Source organism: Hyperolius riggenbachi, chromosome 3 (assembly GCF_040937935.1).
Source record: "Hyperolius riggenbachi isolate aHypRig1 chromosome 3, aHypRig1.pri, whole genome shotgun sequence".
Taxonomy (NCBI): Eukaryota; Metazoa; Chordata; class Amphibia; order Anura; family Hyperoliidae; genus Hyperolius; species Hyperolius riggenbachi.
In genome coordinates, this window is record NC_090648.1 from 110,235,961 (window position 1) to 110,255,567 (window position 19,607).

Consider the following 19,607-nt stretch of genomic DNA (forward strand, 5'->3'; position numbering starts at 1 on the left):
AAAAGTACACAGTTTGGATACTTACCTCGGGATAGGGAAACCTCTGGATCCTCCAAAGGCTTCCCTCTCACCCTCCTCCTCGCTGTTCCAGCACTGAGATTCCTGTAAATCCTTCAACAAGGCCTCATCAATGGAGCTCAGCCACAGCACTGTGCAGGTGGCTCGATTTTCCCACCGAACCTGAGTAGCTACCGCACATGCACGAGCTGTCCTGTGAAATGCGGCAAAGCTCTTCCTCACACGGGGAGGGGGGGCACCTTGAAGCTTGATACATTTGTCATGTTTTTTTTAGCATAGATACATATTCAGATTACAACCATACAGTCCACTTTAATTCAGATTTCTGTGTCATACATACAATTTTACGCTCCTTGGAGCAGTGCAATGGCGATAGACCGTTTCAGTTCATTCCCGATCTTTTGCCAAGCCCAGTGTCGATAAGTGTGAAATGGTCAGTTCTCAGCCCATAGGGCTTCCTGTATAAACAAATGGCATAGAATATAGACCTTCACCGATCACTGTACATATGGAGCCATCGATATCTGGAGGGAAGATGCTTTGGAAGAGTGTGTGTGTGGTACTGCTGACCACTGGGAAGGAAGATCATTTACCTTTGATCAGCAGAAACATTCAGCATTGATTAGCAAGCAATCTAATTATTTTGTTGGGAGTTTTTAGTAAGTGAATATTGGCTTCTGCACAAGACCTTACTCTTGGTGCTGTAGCATGTAGGCTTGTACTTGATGTGTTTTCTATGGCGTTTTTCTGACTCTTTACGATGTACTCCACCTCCTCTATCTGGATGCATTTGTAATGGTAGGATGTGTTTGTTTCTAAGCTTGCACAGAGCCTGCGAAGTTGGAAGTATCAACAAGCAGCCCAATGCATAATTCACACCTGGACATGCGTGTGAGATGATATTACAATGCAGTGTGCCTGTTACGGGAGGGATCATGGCAGCATGCAAGAAGCTTACATAAGCCTGAGAACTTCTAGCTCCCTCCAGACTGCTGCAGAGATAGTTTGCTGCTTGTATGACCCCCTGTTTGTGCTGTTGAGATTTCATATTTAAAGATTCCTCTCTGTTTTCCCCCATGCTGCACATTTGCTCCTATTTTTAATCCTAACCCCCTTGTGCTGCTTCCTCTACTCCCACCTTACACAGACCTGCCAATCTGCCTGGACCGGCTTCAAGTGCTCACTGTGGGAGGTACGGAAATTGTCCTTTGTATCTGCCCTCCCCGCCCACCTCTCTCTCCCAACCCTTTCCACTATAGGCATTGTCTTGTAGGTGACGTTTGCGCAGCTGAGCCAGAATGAATGTGTTCTGTGATTGGTGGGAAAATAATAGTCTGATGTTAAGTGGTACCGACGGTCCATACACAGCAATGGAATCTGTAATGTGAACTTTCTGGTATCTGGCTTAGGCTTATTAACATCAATAAGAGCTTAAAGAGAACCTTAACTGTAAAAAAAAATTAGTTTTACTTACCTGGGGCATCTACCAGCCCCCTGCAGCCATCGTGTGCCCTCGCAGTCCCTCATGGCTCCTCTGGTCCTCTGCTGCCAGCTAGTTTCGTTTTTGCCGACTGGGACTCGGCCGGCCGCCAAGCGTACGTTTTTATGCATCCCTGCTGGTGCAGGAAGCTATTGCAGACATCAACAAGTACATTTTTTCTCGTTACGGTTGTAATGTGTAAAATTTTACGCATTACACCCGTAACGCGTAAACACGTTCTTGTTGTTGTCTGCAATAACTTCCTGCACCAGCAGGAATGCGTAAAAACATGCGCATGGCGGCCGGCCGACTCCCAGTCGGCAAAAACGAAATTAGCTGACAGCGGGGGACCAGAGGAGCCATGAGTGACTGCGAGGGCACAGGATGGCTGCAGGGGGCTGGTAGATGCCCCAGGTAAGTAAAACTCATTATTATTATTTTTTTACAGTTAAGGTTCCCTTTTAAAGGACACCCGAGGCAAAAATAAACGAATGAAATAAACAATTGTATCTTCCTTCTCCTAAAAATTACTTTTTAAGATATTCCACGGTTTTATTTTATGCTTAAATCTACTTTTTAAGTTTTAACTGTTTTATTGTTTTTGCTCAATGACACATTCATTGAAGTATGCCAGAGCTAAAATCTATAAACTATTGACCCTTTTTATCTCTTTCCTGCTCTCAGAAGCCATTTTCTGCTTGAAAAGTGTTTTATAGTTGGAATTTCTTATCAGTGAGGGTCACACTGTAGTCACTTCCTGTCTGAGTCAGGACTGAGTCAGCCACTTACATACCTGACATTTAACTCTTTCAGGCAGAGAAAGAAAAAAAGGAACACAGCCTAGTTATTTGTGTGCTAGGCACTGTACATACCCATGTCTATCTCATCATGTTACATGTCGCTTCGGGTATCCTTTAAAGGACACCTAAAGAGAGAGGGATATGGAGGTTGTTTTCTTTTAAACAATACCAGTTACCTGGCAGGACTGCTGATCCTTTACACATCAGTAGTGTCTGAATCACCTGCTTGAAACAAGCATGCGATAAATTAAGTGAAAGGTCAGTGTAATATCTGATCTGCATGATTGTTCAAGATCTATGGCTGAGATCCCTTTCACACTGGTGTGTTGCTTTACCCTATTTTTACTGCAGGGTAATGCTACACCAGTGAAAGTCCATGGTGCATTTCAAACCAATGCGGTGTGGAGCAAGTGACGTATTCGCCGCACGGCTGACACTAGAGCAACAATGTGTTGAACTTGTGTGGCAACTGGAAGTCATGTAAGTCTAGGCTGACACATGTTTTTATTATTTTGCGGCATGCATGTGCGGAAGCGTATTTTGTCAGTAGAATTCCACGCAATTCGAACATGAGCCACAGGAAGTGAGCGCTGGAGAGCCTCACTTCCTGCTTGGCTTGCAGCCAGAATGAAGATTACCGCACACTGCAGCAGTAATCTCCATCGGCTTTTTTGGGGGTCGGTGCGATGCAATAATCCAATCGCGCCGCTACCGAAGATTAACAGTGTGAAACCAGCCTAAACTTATTTGAGGTAGAGGATCAGCTCAATGTCAGGCAACTGGTATTGTAAAATAGAAAATTTATATGGCAACCTCCTTATCTCTTTTACTTCAGCTGTCCTTAAGAAAATAATGCTTTCAATAACCCTCAAACAATTTTGAATATCCTGAGGATATGATCACTCTCACCCCACTGTGTTTTCTAAGTAGGAAGGCCTGATGCTGGTAGCTAAGTAGCCCTTCACCAACTGCCTGCTAAACATAGGATGACACTTCCCATGCTCCCTTAGCCGTCACTGTTCGCTGCTGAAAGCCCTGGCAATGGTAAATCTCAATGGTCAATGTCAGTTTGTAGTACAGCTGGTCATCAGGTGACAACTGAAAAGTAGAAACACAGTAATGACCATAACTCCTGTTATTATCCCAATGCAGGAAGTGTAGCCATAGAGATTATCAGCAAATTGCAAGAAATAGCAACGGAGCAAAGACACAATATGTTCACTTGCATTCATATTATTAACTATAGTTTGTTCAGAGCTCCTCTTTTAAAGCATTTAAGTGAACGTTATGAGATGAGGGCAAGTAATGTAAACTTGTAAGTAGAAAAACTATGAAGACTTTAAGGACATTCATTTATAATTTCTCTCTGTGGTTATTCTGTTAACGTCAACCCACATTGTGCAAGTTGTGATCCTTCTCAGGGTCACTTTTTAAGTAGGTACCATTATGACTATACCAGGCCCTTTCAGTTAAATTGTGACTGAACCGGAACAAGTGAGCAAGCAAAAGATACGGGTGAATTCACTCAATTCCACACATACCTTTTGTCTTCACAGCTCATGCTGCTTTTGTGAAAATGACTGTTTGCACTGTCCACTTTTATAGTGAAGTGCTGTGAACGTTGACAGCACTGACCTATAACCTTTCTGTGACATTCTAATGAAAGTGCTTTTAAAGCAAATAATTGATAACTGAGTTTTTTCAAAGCATATAACTAGGTTTTCAGGTGTAAATCTTCGTACACATCCTAGATGATACGCAGCCAATAACAACCATATTTGCACTTTGGCTGAGTACATTTTTTCTCCCCACTCACCCCGCCCTCTGTGCTGCTCCGAGTGTGCCAGTCTATCAGCCCTCATTTCCCATGAATAATTACCATCTCAAAGGTGGCAAATTGTATACGAATCTTTGGAACCACAGGGGAGCTTGCCATCGGCAGCGAAGGCAAGACCCTCCCACTCAAGGGGCTGACCATCCACTAACCTCCAGATGTGAATTTCTTATTACTTGACCAACTGCCTTACCTACATTTGCCAGTAAACAGGTCCTGGTGAGTTAAAGAGAACCCGAGGTGGGTTTGATAACGCATATTAGGACACAGAGGCACATTCTGTATACAATGAGCAGCCTCTGTGTCCTTACAGTGTGTATCCAGGTTCCCCCCGAGCCCTGCTGTCCCCCATTAAAAAAAAAGCACCAGGCTAGCGACACGCAGATTGTCGTTAGCCTGTTGTTTACCTCTGCCTGTCATTCACCCACCTTCTCTATAGCGCGGCTCCTCGCCTGTGTCCCGTCCCTCCCCGCCTCCGTAAGCTTCCTCCAATCGGCTTATGGAGATGGGGAGGGAGGGGACACAGGCGGGGAGCCGCGCTATACAGGAGACGTGGGAGCAGCGGGTGACTGACAGGCAGAGGTAAATAACAGGCTAGCGACAATCTGCGGGTCGCTAGCCTGGCAGTTTCTTTAATGGGGGACAGCAGAGCCGGGGGGAAGGTGGGGTGTAGGAATGCTGGAAGGACACAGAGGCTGGTCATTGTATACATAACGTGCCTCTGTGTCCTAATATGATTTATCAAACCCACCTCGGCTTCTCTTTAAGCTACATACACACTTTACTTTTTACTTGGACAAATTTACTTTCTAGTCATCTCATTCAAAAATCTTAAGTGAACTTCAGATGTCTTCCAGCTTTATTGGTTCTCCCATTCAGTGATCAGGTGGGACAAATCCATGTCTGCGACTGCTATTCCTGCAGGAGCTCAAAAGTTGTTCCTGGTGCTCTCTTGTTGTTTCATTCCTCCTTATATAATAGGACACTGCAGCCAAGCACTTCCTTTTTTTTTTTTTTTTACAGTGGTGCATATTACAGCCTTTGTCAGATGTTTATTGCAGTTTGTTAGAACTGGTGGAATTCCATGCTGTTCCAGTTTGTTCAGCACCAGGTTTAATGACTCAGTGACTGAGATCATGTACACCACAGCAGGGGCTGTATTAAATGCGCTTGTTTTTTTCTGTATTGTAAGGAAGGGTTGGCATAGTCACCCATTCATTAATTGTGTATCTAGCTCTGGAATTTCAAGAATTCAAAGGCAAAAAACGGTGCATTACAGACATCTGTTTTCTATGCCAATGTCTACTCCACGGGTGGAATGCTTTAAAGCAGGCCTAGTGTCTTCTGAAAGCCTGGAAAAAGCAGCAAGGGTTACTGTACCCGAGTGTCAGCAGTAGTTTGACTTCAGATAAACTGCAGTTTGTTGATCAGCTTTTCTTGTGTTCATGACCCTGAACTCACGTCAGCCCCAGTTCACCATTCACTAGCATAGCTGCAGCACAAACTCGCGCCGAACTGAACAACAAACTAAAAGAAAACTGAAGTAAAAGTACAGTGTACAGTCATTATCCCTACAGTTTCATCTCAACAGCCATATTGATCTATCCACTGCAGCGTGATTATTTAAAATTAGCCATATGTCACTCCCCACAGGTTCCCTTCTTGTTCACTTTTTTTGTCGTTATGGAACCTCTCCACCAATGAAGAGTGCAGATTGTGGTCACATGCTTCAGAGCCAGATCTCCCAAATACGGTCTCGCTCCTTGAGTAAGCAGCGCACACCAGGCATACAGCTAGCTGCCTTTATTAATCAGAGGAGTTACAGTTTGCCCAGCAAGCTCATGGTGAACCAGAACTCCTAGTAGTGTGTAAGGACCAGATGAGGAGATGCAACAATAGCTATGTCAGATGTATGGAGATTAATAATTGTCGCTTGCTGTATGCTATGCACTAGCAGTGGTGTGGGTGCGAACTGGGTCAAACCAGCAACAAACTGAAACACCATAAACTAGTATTCTAGCAGCAATAATCTGATGTAGGACCTGATATTTGTGTGTGGAGCTTCAAGTTTATTCTCGTCTAATATGACATAATTAACAGTTGCTATGCTAGAGACTTACAAGAGATTACTATTATTCCTTGTACTTATGACATTGTCCTAAGAATGCACCAGTGCATAGGATTTAAAAATGAATTGAAACTAGATGTTGATTACTACAGCCTAAATCAGTCCATTTCAGGTAACACAGACCAAAGCATAGGAAGGACAGGTCGACAGATCCTAGGTTAAGCATTAAATCCATTCAGATATGTTCCGATTTTGTCCATTGCAGTGATGGAATGTAAAGTCCTAACCAGGGCTGTGGAGTGTGCACAAAAATCACCCGACTCCTCAGTTCATGAAACCACCGAGTCCGACTCCAGGTACCCAAAATTGCTTACACTCTGATTCCTCGACTCCTTAGGCTAATTCTTATCAGGGCTGTGTAGTTGGTACAAAAATCATCAGACTCACGACTCCTCAGTTCAGGGTTCCTTGAGTACTCTGCAGGGGTTCCTTGGAATTTTACCCCATAGTGCGTGAAATATAATGGAGCACATTATAAAAGGGGATACTGTAAAAAAGAAGTACTAAATTGGGGTCAGAATAATAATGAGCACAGTATAATGAGTATCAGTGTAATAGGAGGCAGTGAGATTAACAGCCTCATCTACTTTTAAAGACAGTGTCACCTGAAAAATAAATGCAGGGGTTCCTCAAGATCAATAAATTGTTTGCAGGGGTTCCTTGAGATCCAAAAGTTATTTGCAGGGTTCCTCCAGAGTAGAAAGGTTGAGAAAGGCTGCCTCAGTTTATGAAACCATCGACTTCCGACGCAAAAATTGCTCCGACTCCACAGCCCTGGTCCCAACCTGCATGATTTGTACGGACACTGAAAGAAAGTTGGACATGTCATAATAGCAATGCTGGTGGGATATGTCCCATGCAATGAACAGATCAGGACTAGGGGTTCGGGCCATGGGTGGTGCCAGCATTGTGTGCCAAACTGTTTGCTACGTACGCTGGAAATTATAGGATATGAACATTGGGGGGAATATAGTGCATAGGTGTGGTCATAACAACAAGTATTGTTTCCCATTACAGCATAACACCCAGGACACGATTATTGTTTGCTCTGCCTGGCTTACTGTGCAAGCTGCTTGGCTGCTGCTCTTACTAGCCACCATCCCTTCTGTACACACTTTTCTTGTATTTTTGATTTGCACTTGTAGTGCTCCTGTCAGACTATTCCAAGCAACCAGGTAAAGGGTTATTGCAGCATGAGAGTCAAGTACCCAAGCTCTTTAGAACTTGCCTGTGTTCACTTATAAGGGCAAATTCACATGGACAGCTGAACGACATGGTTTAACAACAGATCTGCCAGGGAGTGCGCCATTCACAATCCCGAATGATGGTATTTAGAACAACACGTGTTCAAAGTTAACAAAGGTTGCAAAGTATCTACTACACACATTTTTACCTTTTAAATATATGGAGGAGAGGACACAATGCTGAGGGTGTATTTTAACAATGAGGAGGAAGTGCTTCTACAGATATAAATGTGCGTCTGTTCTATGCACTACAATGTACCACAGGCACATTTTATATGTTCATCTAAGTGTACACAGTGCATAGACTACAGATGTATTGCCATTCAAACCTTTTTTTTTTTTTTTTTTGGTCAGAGGTACTCTTTAAGTGTGTATTTCAGAGCAGTCATTTCCAGCAAAAGTTGCATTGTGGGCCATGGGCAATTCTCTGATCGTTCCAGTTTAGTTTGTGACTGTTTTGATACATCAGCCCTGGTGTAATTCTGTGTAGCAGATGGTTAGACCATAAAAGTTAAACTACTCATGTACTGTCATTTAATGACCTGTGGAATAAAAACAACAACCCATAGCACAACTCATCTACTCCGGGTTTCATTCACTGTCTTTTTGGCCCCGACAGCTCTCCCGTTTTGCCGCTGTATCCTCTCATTTATGCCGGCATTTTTACTGCTATGGTGCTGACCCGGAAGTAACCCAGATGGACTTCCAGGTCAGCGCCATAGCGGTAAAGATGCCGGCAGATACGAGAGGACACAGCAGCGGAACAGGAGAGCGGACAGGGCGAAAAAGCTAGGTGAGTTGTGATGTGGGGTGTTTTTTTTTTTTAACAGGTCATTAAATTACAGTGGTACAAGTGGGCATTCCTAGGGAGGTTAACTGCCACTTCCTCCCCACCTATATTTGACATTCTAGTCAGGTGAAGATTTTGGCTGAATTGTTCGGGGACCCCTGGGGGCCCTGGACTGAGAGGCTGGTGCTATGACGTGTCACAGCACCATTCACAATACGGCACTAATAGCAGTTAATCCCCCTCTCAGTTCAGTGGTACTTTAAAGGATACCCGATGTGACATGAGATAGACATGGGTATGTACAGTGCCTAGCACACAAATAACTACGCTGTGTTCCTTTTTTTTTCTTTGCCTGAAAGAGTTAAATATCAGGTATGTAAGTGGATGACTCAGTCCTGACTCAGACAGGAAGTGACTACAGTGTGACCCTCACTGATAAGAAATTCCCACTATAAAACACTTTCCTAGGAGAAAATGGGCTTCTGAGAGCAGGAAAGAGATAACAAGGGTCAATAGTTTATAGATTTTAGCTCTGGTATGCTTCAAAGAATGTGTCATTGAGCAAAAACAATAAAACAGTTAAAACGTAAAAAGTAGATTTAAACATGAAATAAAACTGGAATTTCTTAAAAGGTCATTTTTAGGAGAAGGATTTAGGAGAAGGAAGATAGATACAATCTTTTATTTAATTTTTTTATTTTTGCCTTGGGTGTCCTTTAATGAAGCACCCAGCAATGTGGGCAGATGTAATGATTCTGTTGTACAACCTTATTTCCAAAAAAAGTTGGAGCTCTAGAGCAGTGATAGACAAACTCCTGCAATGCATTGTGGGACTTGTAGCTCCTTAACAGCTGGAGAGCCAAGTTTGCCTATCACTGCACTAGGGAAATATAGGATTTAAATTACGTGCAGATCACATTCTGCTGCTATATTAACAGGCAACACTCATCCAGACATACAGGAGTAGCAGTGACTGCGGGGCAGTGCACATCAAGAACGCTTTTAAAAGCGCTTGGCTAATGTATTAGAATGGGATAGATCACACCAGAGCGATGTGATTTTCTCCCAAACGCAAACGTGGGTCCTGCATCATTTGTGCTGATTTCTGAAGCGATTCAGCCTCAATGTTAGATATAGGAAAGTAGAAAATCGCGAACAGAGTGGTTTTCCAAGCGTTTTTGTTACAAAACCAGTACACTAGCAGCTGTACTGTACATAAATAAAAATGCTAGACAAAAATGCTCCAAAAATCGCTAGGTATAAATAGAAAATTGCTAGGAACATGCCTAGAATCACCTTGAAAAAACACTTTAAAAAGTGCTGAGCGTTTGGGATTATGCTAGCGCTTTCTGGTGTGCACTGGCCCTGAGCTGCATTTCTGCTTTAGAGCTTTTATATCTGGGGTTCATTTTGTATGTTTTCCCATTGGTGGTGTGAGTTTCCTCAGGACTCTCTGGCTTTCTACCGTCACTCAAATCATTTTCATATGTTAATTGGCTACCTCTAAATTGCCTCTAGATGACAGCTGGTGACATGATTTTTGTTAAATGCTTTTGAAAATGTCAGCAGTATATATATATGTTGTTTTTTTTTTTTTTTTTTTAAATAAAAACCATTATTGCCTTGGATTGTGTGAGAATCATCTGGCTGGATGCAGTTTATCCACCCAGTTTACATTTGCAGCTTGTCTTGTTTGCAGGTTCATCACTCTGCTGTTATCTAGATGTTTGATAAGATTTCACACACAAGAAATTACAGCTGCAGTTCATAAATTGTTACATAAATGCAGACGTATTGTCATTTTTCAAAGGTGGATATCGACATGTCCTTGTACGTTGTTATGTGGAGAGCCAAAGTCCTTTATGGAATGGTAGAATGGAGTACTAGCACAGTTTAACGCAACCCTTAGTGTATGCCGTACGTTGGGGGCGATTGCAATGTGATTCTTGTACTCTAGAACGTGAATCACAATGCAAATCGTGCTTGCGATCGCGATGTGCGTTTTGTGTTCGTAGTGTGAACTGTCCCTTAAAACCGTCAGTAAAGTTCGCTGTACACACATTGATTTTTGCCCAGTAATGAATTAATGTCCACACACAGCAGAAGGATTTTCAATAGATTCCAGTAGGGAGTGTGTTAAAATTCAATCAAACCACAGCATGGGGCACCGATCAACCACCGCTCCTTCTCAACAAAAATCTTCCATCCAGTCCAATCAATACTTTTAGTAAAATCTATCGATCAGACATTTTTCTTGTATCGATTCCAAGCACATTTGAAAGCAGTGATCAAATCTGCTAAGAATTGAACAGCAAAAAGGGATGTGTGTATGGCCTACTTAAAGTGAATCCGAGATGAAAGACTAATTATAGCAAGTAACTTGTCTATATATCTTATCTAAAGTTTAGATAGGTTACACAGCATATCTAGCTGCAAAAGTTTGATTTTTTTTATTCCTGTGATACAATGAGGGCAGCCATATTCTGATTGTCACAGGCTAGGGCTGGAGATGCTATCAGCTTGCCTGTGTGTAAATGCAGTCCCCTCTCCTCCTCCCTCCTCCCCTCTGCCACGGAAATCAATGGCTAGTAACACCTCCCCCTCCTCCTGCCCAGACTGAGCTTCTGTAAAGCCCCGTCTACACTGGGCGATGTGTCTTATCAATCGAGCCGCTGATGCGGCTCGATTGATAAGATCCGACAGGTCCGATCTCGCTGCTGCCTATTCCCTGCTCATTCCCCGCGAGCGGACAATGGCAGGGAATCGAGCGGAAGATAAGCGGAGCTGGCGGGGACAAGAGGGGATCGAATCCGACGCACGCGCGGGCGAGCGGGTACGCGCGGGGATGCGACAGAGGCGATCCAGCGGCTAATCGAGCCGCCGGATCGCTACGTGTAGACCCAGCTTAAGCCCTTGCTACGGTCTGAAAATGTCAAGGCACTCTGAAAAGCTGTGGGCGAGGCTTGTTTAGTTTATAGGGAATTAAAAGTATTTGGCTTGAGGAATGCCCTATAAACTATATGAAAGGAACACAATTATGCAATGAGTAAAAGTTTATCTCGGATCCACTTTAATGGGGTTGAACTGTATGATGTTAGATAGATTTCGTCTTTTAATGTTGTATTGTTTACCCTCTTTCACGCGACGTCCCATTTTTATTTTTTTTGCGATGCAGAAACACATTTGATTTGTTAGTCCATGTTAAGCAATGGACTTCTTATTATTACAGTAGAGTCTCGGCTATCCGGAACTCAGCTAACAAGCAGTCTCGACAACCTCCACAAATGGTCGGCAGTACTCACAGTGGTGAAGGCCAACTTCATAGACTGTGGACTCTGCTGTGCTGAAAGACTGGAGTCCACGGCTCCCCGAAGGTTGAGATACTTTCAATGACTGTATTTTAACATTTAATAAAGAGGTCGTGTAGAGTGGGGTATATACTGTATTAGCTAGGCCTATTTTAACATGGAGTCTTAAGCAACCAGAAAGCACACTGATCCGGCATCAGCCAATCCTCGGCAGTGGCAGATAACTGAGATTCTACTGTATTATCATCATCTTATGGAGTATTTATATAGCACTGACATCTTCCACGGCAGTGTTCTCCCCATGCTCTTTTAGCTGGGTGCTCCACCCGGCTAATTTTGGTGAGCACCCGGCTGTTATCAGTTCACCTCCTCATTCTATGCTGTGAGCTGAGTTGCGCCGCTCCTGCTTTCCCCACTCATGTCCCACCAGGCCCTTTTTCTTGCCACCCAGCTGGAAAAAAATTATAGAGAGAACACTGTACATTGCTTTACAAAGTTGGAGGGCAGACAAAGTACCTGGTGAGATCACTAACTGTACCTCAGAGGAGTGCACAATTCAATACTATTAACATTTTATACTTTTTTGAATTTTTGAGTGGGGTGGGAGGGCACTCAAATTCATAGTTGTGTTGCGTTCACAGTGGTGCGTTGCAGTGCGGCATAATGACCATTTTGTAACGCAACTTGCCATAACGTGTAGGTTACGGTATAAAGTCGTGCAAGCATCATCATAACTTACTGATGCAGTGCGTTAACATAAAATGTGCAAGTTAACAGTAACAGTTCATTGACTGTATGCAATGCAACGTGCAGATAACATGTGGTGCTGCTTTCTCTTGCTGCTACAGGGAAAGCAATGCAACGGCCACTGTGAATGCAGCTTAACTGTACCACAGAAGAACTCTCAATTTAATAACAATCACATCAAACACAGTTTTTGAATGGGGGGGGGGGGGGGTTCTGTACGCCATTCACAGTTTTGTAATTTTACTTCATAAGGGACCACTTCCACTAGCCGGATGCTTTCTGCATTCGGCTTTTCGCGTCGCAGACAACCACGGGTGTCTTAGGTTGCCTTCCTGAAGTCCGGATGCAGCTATCACTGGCTGCTAAGCGGAATTGGGTGCATGCTGCAGAAATCTGCAGCATACAATACATATTCCACAGCGCATCGTATAGCTGCACAATGGCTCACCCGCATTGAATGGAAGCTACTCCATTGATATGCATTGGTTGTGGAGCCATTGCAGAAAACCGCGCTACAAATTCGGATGTAGTGGAAAAGGGCCCTAAAGCAGCAGTCATCGCGGTGTTAAAAGATGTGTTCGGTGAATAAGTGCCCGGGCACCAGCTCTCGTTTATAAGACGCCAGCATCTATTTTGAGCTGTGTTTATTGGTCTTATTCCGTACTTGCTTCTTTGCAGCCATTAAGCCACTTGAGAGCCATCTGTACAGATAGAGCCAGAGGCAAGATGTGTAAATCAGTGGGTCAGGCACATCAATTTTTAAGACTTCGTGGAGTGCATAAATATGTTTGCTCAGTATGCTCAGGTCTGCAGCTTATAAAACCTGGTAATATGAATTTATCGTGAATGACATGCAGACCCGTCACAGCTGTTTTTGCCTCTTACATACAGTATTGCGGCAATTGGCTAAAGTTTAACCAAGAACAGAGAGAAAGACATTTTAGTCAAGCATGGCTGGCTAAACGGTCTAGTAATCAGTGATTAATAAGCTCTTCTGTTGTACTTCAGATTAATTGCCCGAAGTTCACATAAGGAGAATATCCAGCCCTGGAGTCAGACAGATTCATTACTAAGATCATCACTTTGTCACTGTAGTTATTAAATGTGGCAGGCTAGACAATGCTACTGGGCCCAGGCCTGGTTAAGCCTTGCAGGGCAGCTATTTAGGCTCCATAGTCCTAGTAATGTGCACAGCCAACTGAACATATTGCACACACCCTTACCCTTCAGAATACATGTTTAAAATGCACCTCTAACACTTTAAAGTGAATCTTATGTGTGGAGAATATGGAGGCTGCCATCTTCATTCTCTAAGAATACAATAGTGATGGTTATGTCTGGAAGACCTCATGGAGAAGTACTGTATATACTCGCGTATAAGCCTAATTTTTCAGCATAAAAAATGTGCTGAAAAGTTACCCCCTCAGCTTATATGCGAGTCAGTGGAGCAAAACCGATGGTGGAGCAGGCTTTGTTACTGGCAGAGGAGCGTAAGGATTGTGCACTAGTGATCCTGCGCTCTTACCAGCTTGCACTCTGCTGTGTCCTTGCCCTTCATCCTCTGCAACATGGTGTGCGGCGTGTGCTGATCAAGACTACCTGTGTCTCCTGGCCTGTGGAGTGGGCAAGCAACGTGTCAGCGGTGCAATGCTCGGGGATTATTCCTGTGTAGCGATCACTGTCTCATATCTATGACGCCATCTAGTGGCTTCTTGAGACACAGCTGTATGATCCTGGGGCACATCTGGCTATTGGGAGGGGGGATGACTTGTACTGGGGGAACATCTGGCTACTGTGGAGAGGGCTATATTTGGGAGGAAGCGTATACACGAGTCAATCACTTTTTCCTGGTTTCTGAGGGAAAAGTGGGTACCTTGGCTTATACACGGGTCAGCTTATACAGTATGCGAGTATATACGGTATGTGATCAGCTTGGTCAGGTGATAGATATGTAAGTCTCTGATTTGCTTGTCATGATCATGTGCTCAAAGCAGGATGTGTATACCTAAAACAAAAGCAATGACCTCAAAATAACCGCACCAGAACAGCAATTGTCAAAATATAATATATCATGCTTTATTGAAATTACAAACATTAAAAACTGTTAAAACATGGTGGGGGAATGTCTAAACCCACAGTATCGGAGAACTGGCGGAATTATAAAGTGCTAGTGACAAACATGTTCATCCTCAAAAATCATATACATAGCACTAAGCGTGCATAATACTGTTGTGACACATACAATAGCATAAGATCGTAAAAAATATATACATGTGCAATTAATATCCAAAATCGATGCAGATAACAAAAATAAAAAAGGACGAAGGAAGTTGAATGACAACAGAGAGGGGCACAAACCCCTAAAAAGTGAAAAAACCTGTTCAAAGAAAACAGCCAGAGGCAATCACATAGTGACCACATAAGAAGACAGTACAATAGTGAGGAGTATGGTCAGTGAATAAAAAAACAGTGAGCGAGGCAGAAACGTGTAATGAGGTCAACAAGTAGTGAATCAGATCCAACCAGTATGATGTCTCCACGTGTCCCCACCGCCGCTAAAGCAGGATGTGGTCACAGCAAATCAGAACTTTACAAATCTATCACCTGATCGAACAAATCACATGCTACTCCATGAGTTCTCCTAGACATGACCATCACTGCACCTGAAGTGAGAGGGATATGGAGGCTGACCTATTTCATTCCTTTTAAACAATGCATATTGGCTAGTTATCCTGCTGATCCTGTAATACTCTTAGCTGTAGATCATGAACAAGCATGCAAATCATGTTTCTGACTGAAGTCTGATTGGATTAGTCGCATGCCTGTTTTATGCTAGGTGCACACGATGAGATTTTCTGGCAGATTTCCTTTCAGATCGATTATTTCCAACCTCTCTGATCTGATTTCCGATCAATTTTCTATAGAAGTGAATGGAAAATCGATCGGAAATCAGATCGGATATTTTGGAAATATCACTGTGTGTAACTAGCATTAAGTGTGTGATTCAGCCAATACTGCAGCCAGAAGTTAGCAGGACTGCCAGGCAACTGGTATTGTTTTAAAGGAAATATATATAGAAGCCTCCATATCCCTCTCAGTTAAGGTGTACTTTAAACAAAACAAACAAGATGTAATGCATTTACCAGCTGTGAAACATTTATGTGAAAATGGTTGGCAATTCCTGATTTCGAGAGGCATTTTTCATCTCTCTCCTCTGAAAGTTTTCAGAGAGGGATTTAACACACTAGAAGGTTTTCCGGTATGTGGAGCAAACCAGTATAGGGTGGTATCCAGAAGATCAATGGGTGGGTATAGGAACTGTCACGAGGCTACGATGTGTCCGGTGTAATGCATGTGTATAACTTTAGCCATTCACAGGCATTGCGTTCTTGCTAGAGAAAGACACGAAAGTTGCAATTTTCAGACGCAGATGAACTTAACATAGTCTCTCCTATCCTGACACACAGTAGCTGATTGACAACACATTTTGCTAGAATGTTTCTTTTCAAAGTATGAAGACTGCAATTTTACAAACTGAAAATTTAAATGCAACATTGTAAAAGTGTGTGTGTTTTGTGTTTGTGAGATTTGCCCATAGTTCCATACTAGTGCAATAATTCTAACGGAGGTCAGTGGGGTTGGGATGGAGAAATTGTTGTAGGGTCTAGAAACCAGATTGTCCAGGGGTAGGGGAACCTATGGCTTGGGAGCCAGATGCGGCTTTTTTGATGGCTACATCTGGCTCACATACAAATCAGTAGGGGTTGATTCACTAAGCTACACTGCTCAAGCAGCACAGCTTAGTGTGGCAGCGCAAACAAAATTTTCAAAGTAGGCACGCTACTGCTGTAGCATGCACTGCTAACTTACTCGCGCTACCCCAAAACGAATGGCTGCTCCAATTAATCCACTCTGGACCCTGTCAGGTCCAGTAACTTTGTAGGACAAGATACCCACACTTTGATTGGCCCAATAGGCTGCCCGTCACTTGACAGGCAGCCTGTTGGGCCAAAGTGCGGGTATTTCGTCCTACAAAGTGAATCAACCCCCAAGTCAGCTAGCTAATTGTACAAGCTGTTAGTCAGTATTTCTCCTGTCTGGCTCTCAGGGAAATTGCTGATGTTGCTGAAACCCAAGAGAAGCTTAAGATGTGTCTGACACTTCTGCTGACCGGCGGATCAACTGTATACACGTCACCATGGCAACATGGCACTCTGCTGTGCATGCGCGCTGTCCCAGTTTGAAACATATTGTATGGCTTTCACAGAAGTAAATTTTAAAATGTGTGGCCTTTATGGCTTTCTCAGCCAAAAAGGTTCCTGACCCCTGAGATAGTCCAAGATTATGCAGTACAGTACAATAACATTTGTAAAGCGCTTTCCTCCCATAGGACTCAAAGTGCAAGGTTGAATTCAGTAGTCATTTTCCCAATTAAGTAGAATAAACTGTCTAGCTGCTTTACATTTTGCAACCTACATCCTGAAGAACTATTCATTAAGATCCTGAGATAAACATACCTCTAACTGAAGCAGTTTTTTAGGTGCAATAACTACATACTTGTGGAATTAAGCAGCCACATTGTTACTAGGGTTATGTTAGAGAGTATGTATCTGGAGGTGTTGTGTGAATGTAGTGATACATTTGTTATGGTCCTGACATGTGTACTGTTAAAGCTCCAAATCTAGTGAATAAACTTTGTTGTACTGGGAAGAAAATGTGAAATCTGGTCAACTGAAGACTAATGCCTTTCTTCTACCCTGTCCCACCACTTGCCATTCTGCTTGTCTCCTCATCTGCTTCCTTTCCTTCACCCTCCTCTGGACCAACTCTGTTCTGCCAACTCTCATTGTTTTGTGTACCAATCTCGAATCATCACACTTCAATGTAACATTGTTCAATGTTCATTGTGATCATTTGTAATGTGCTAATTCTCCTTATGTCATTATTGGCCATGTCCTTTTTCTTTTGTGTTTCTGACTTGGTCATCCACTTCCTTGTCTCATGGAAATACCACATCACTTGCACACTCTGCATGATTGTCTGCATAATGTTTCTTCTTGTGTAACGCTGCCTCCGTCTGTCTCTGACCGCCGCCCTCCGTAGGCTTTTATGGACTGGAGGAATCCGACCTGGACAAAGTCTTCCATCTACCAACCACTACATTTATTGGGGGTAATGAGACAGCCTTACCCCTCCGTGAGATCATCAAGAGGCTGGAGGTAAGAAGGAGCTCTGTTTCCATGCCGTTTCACTTGCACAGCGCCTATGTTCATTCTTTAAATGGCCTGGTCTGATCAACTTACTTTCTGCAGATGGCCTACTGTCGGCACATAGGAGTTGAGTTCATGTTTATTAATGACCTGGAGCAGTGTCAGTGGATCCGAGAGAAGTTTGAGACTCCTGGAATCATGCAGTTCACCAATGAGGAGAAACGCACATTGCTAGCAAGGCTGGTTAGATCCACTAGGTATGTTCTTTCTTTTGTTTTTTTTATTTTCATGGACCAGTCCAGTTCCACCTTGAAAAGCCCTTTTTTAGGGAATGGGGAGCAATTGTCTCTGAAAACCTTGTGCTGATATTGTCCTTCAGACGTTTGTGATAAGCTGAGCTTTTTCTCAGCCTGGCGAAGTGAAGGTGGCCATAGGCTGGTTGATATGGCCAATATGTTTATTTTATTTTTTTTTGTAAATTCTTTATCAATATGTTTATTTTAATGTGCTGTAAATTCATTACAGATCCTCTTTAAGTACCAACAATTGTTTTAGAAGCTATGTAGTGTCCCCCTTTATCAAGGCATGTAGATCCACAAGCCTTGATAAAGGGGGACCGTGTGTGGCCCAGTTGTCAGTACTTTAGTGAAACTTGGCACAATAAAGCGTGCTACCTACTGAAACATTGGTGTGCTGATATCTTTTGGATTTGAAAGATAATATAGTTGCACATAATAAGCCCTGATAATGTAGAATACATACTGTAGTAAACACCAGCTGGAATGTAATTAATGGAAGTACAAGTACATAAATTTACTTAATGTAACTTGCCAAATGTAACGACATGTATGGATTCTGCCATTTTGCTGACTAGATCAAGTAAATATTCCAACGTTATTGATCTCTTCGTAGGTTAATTTTGTTCCTTGTGTTTATAGTGCTGACAAATCAACAGAACATGGAACGATTCACATAGATCAATGTCCCTACTGCACACACATATACATAAAACATGTAGGCCTGGAACCCACGAACAGAGCTTTTCTAAGGGCTCCATTCCACTTGCGAAGTGATGCGAGTGTGGCTACGCAGCCGCATTGCATCACTTCCGCCGCCGGCCGCATCACTTCCGCATCACCGATGCGGAAGTGTATTGGAGAGATGGGACACAGCTGCAGGCGGATGTGCGAAAATCTGCAGCATGCTGCAGATTATCGAATCGCACCACACACCATACATGCAGTGGAAACTGTTCCACTGGCGTGCATGTGTTTCAGCACACCTGTGGTGTGATGCGGCTATGTAGCCGCATCGCACCGCTCCTGGTGGAAACGAGCCGTTAGCGTTTGTGAGTTGTAAAGAGCTTGTTAATGTAATGCTATGGGGGATTTTTTTGAAAAATCACATACCTCAAGTGGGATCACACCCATAGCATTACCTTATATATTAGCAAGAGATTTTCAATTCACAAGTGCTTAGAAAAGCGCTGCTAGTGGGTTCCAGGCCTTAGCTGATCCAATTCACCCCAGGAGATCATTTTATTTTTCTCTTTAAAATAACTTTTCAGAACTCTGCAATAAAAAAAAAAAGTAGGTGACAATGTACTGTAAAAATTCTGCTCATTTTCTTGCTTGCTGGTGGCTTAGAAGGCATTTTATTGGTAAGATGTAAAAATATTACCTAGGAGAAAAAGTGAATTGGATCGGGCCCGTAGAGATCGGTTTATCAAGTTGTGATGTGATTTAGAGATTACCCGTATCGTATCACCCCTTTAAGTTTGCTTTATTTACAAAGGAGCAGTATGATTTGTATTTTATTTATTTTTTAAAGAGACTCTGTAACACAATTTTCAGCCTTATTTCTTCTATCCTATAAGTTCCTATACCTGTTCTAATGTGGTCTGGATTACTGCAGCCTTTCCTATTTGCACAGTGGCTGTATTATCTCTGTTATATAATCTAATCTTCTTTCCTCTGACGGCTTTGTCGGGCTCAGGCAGGAATTTGCAGCTCTACTTGTGATAGGATAGAAGCTATACACACCCTCTC

General features: G+C 43.0%; 1 protein-coding gene across 2 annotated transcripts in view; it reads left to right on the forward strand.

Annotated features, from left to right (window-relative positions):
• The window catches only part of OGDH (oxoglutarate dehydrogenase), a 110,380-nt gene that overhangs the window by 53,854 nt on the left and 36,919 nt on the right, over positions 1–19,607 (forward strand). For both annotated transcript variants that reach the window (XM_068274769.1, XM_068274768.1), the window contains exons 5-6: positions 17,453–17,568; positions 17,662–17,816. In XM_068274769.1, the coding sequence (XP_068130870.1) occupies positions 17,453–17,568; positions 17,662–17,816 (271 nt within the window). The remainder of the gene's footprint in view (positions 1–17,452; positions 17,569–17,661; positions 17,817–19,607) is intronic.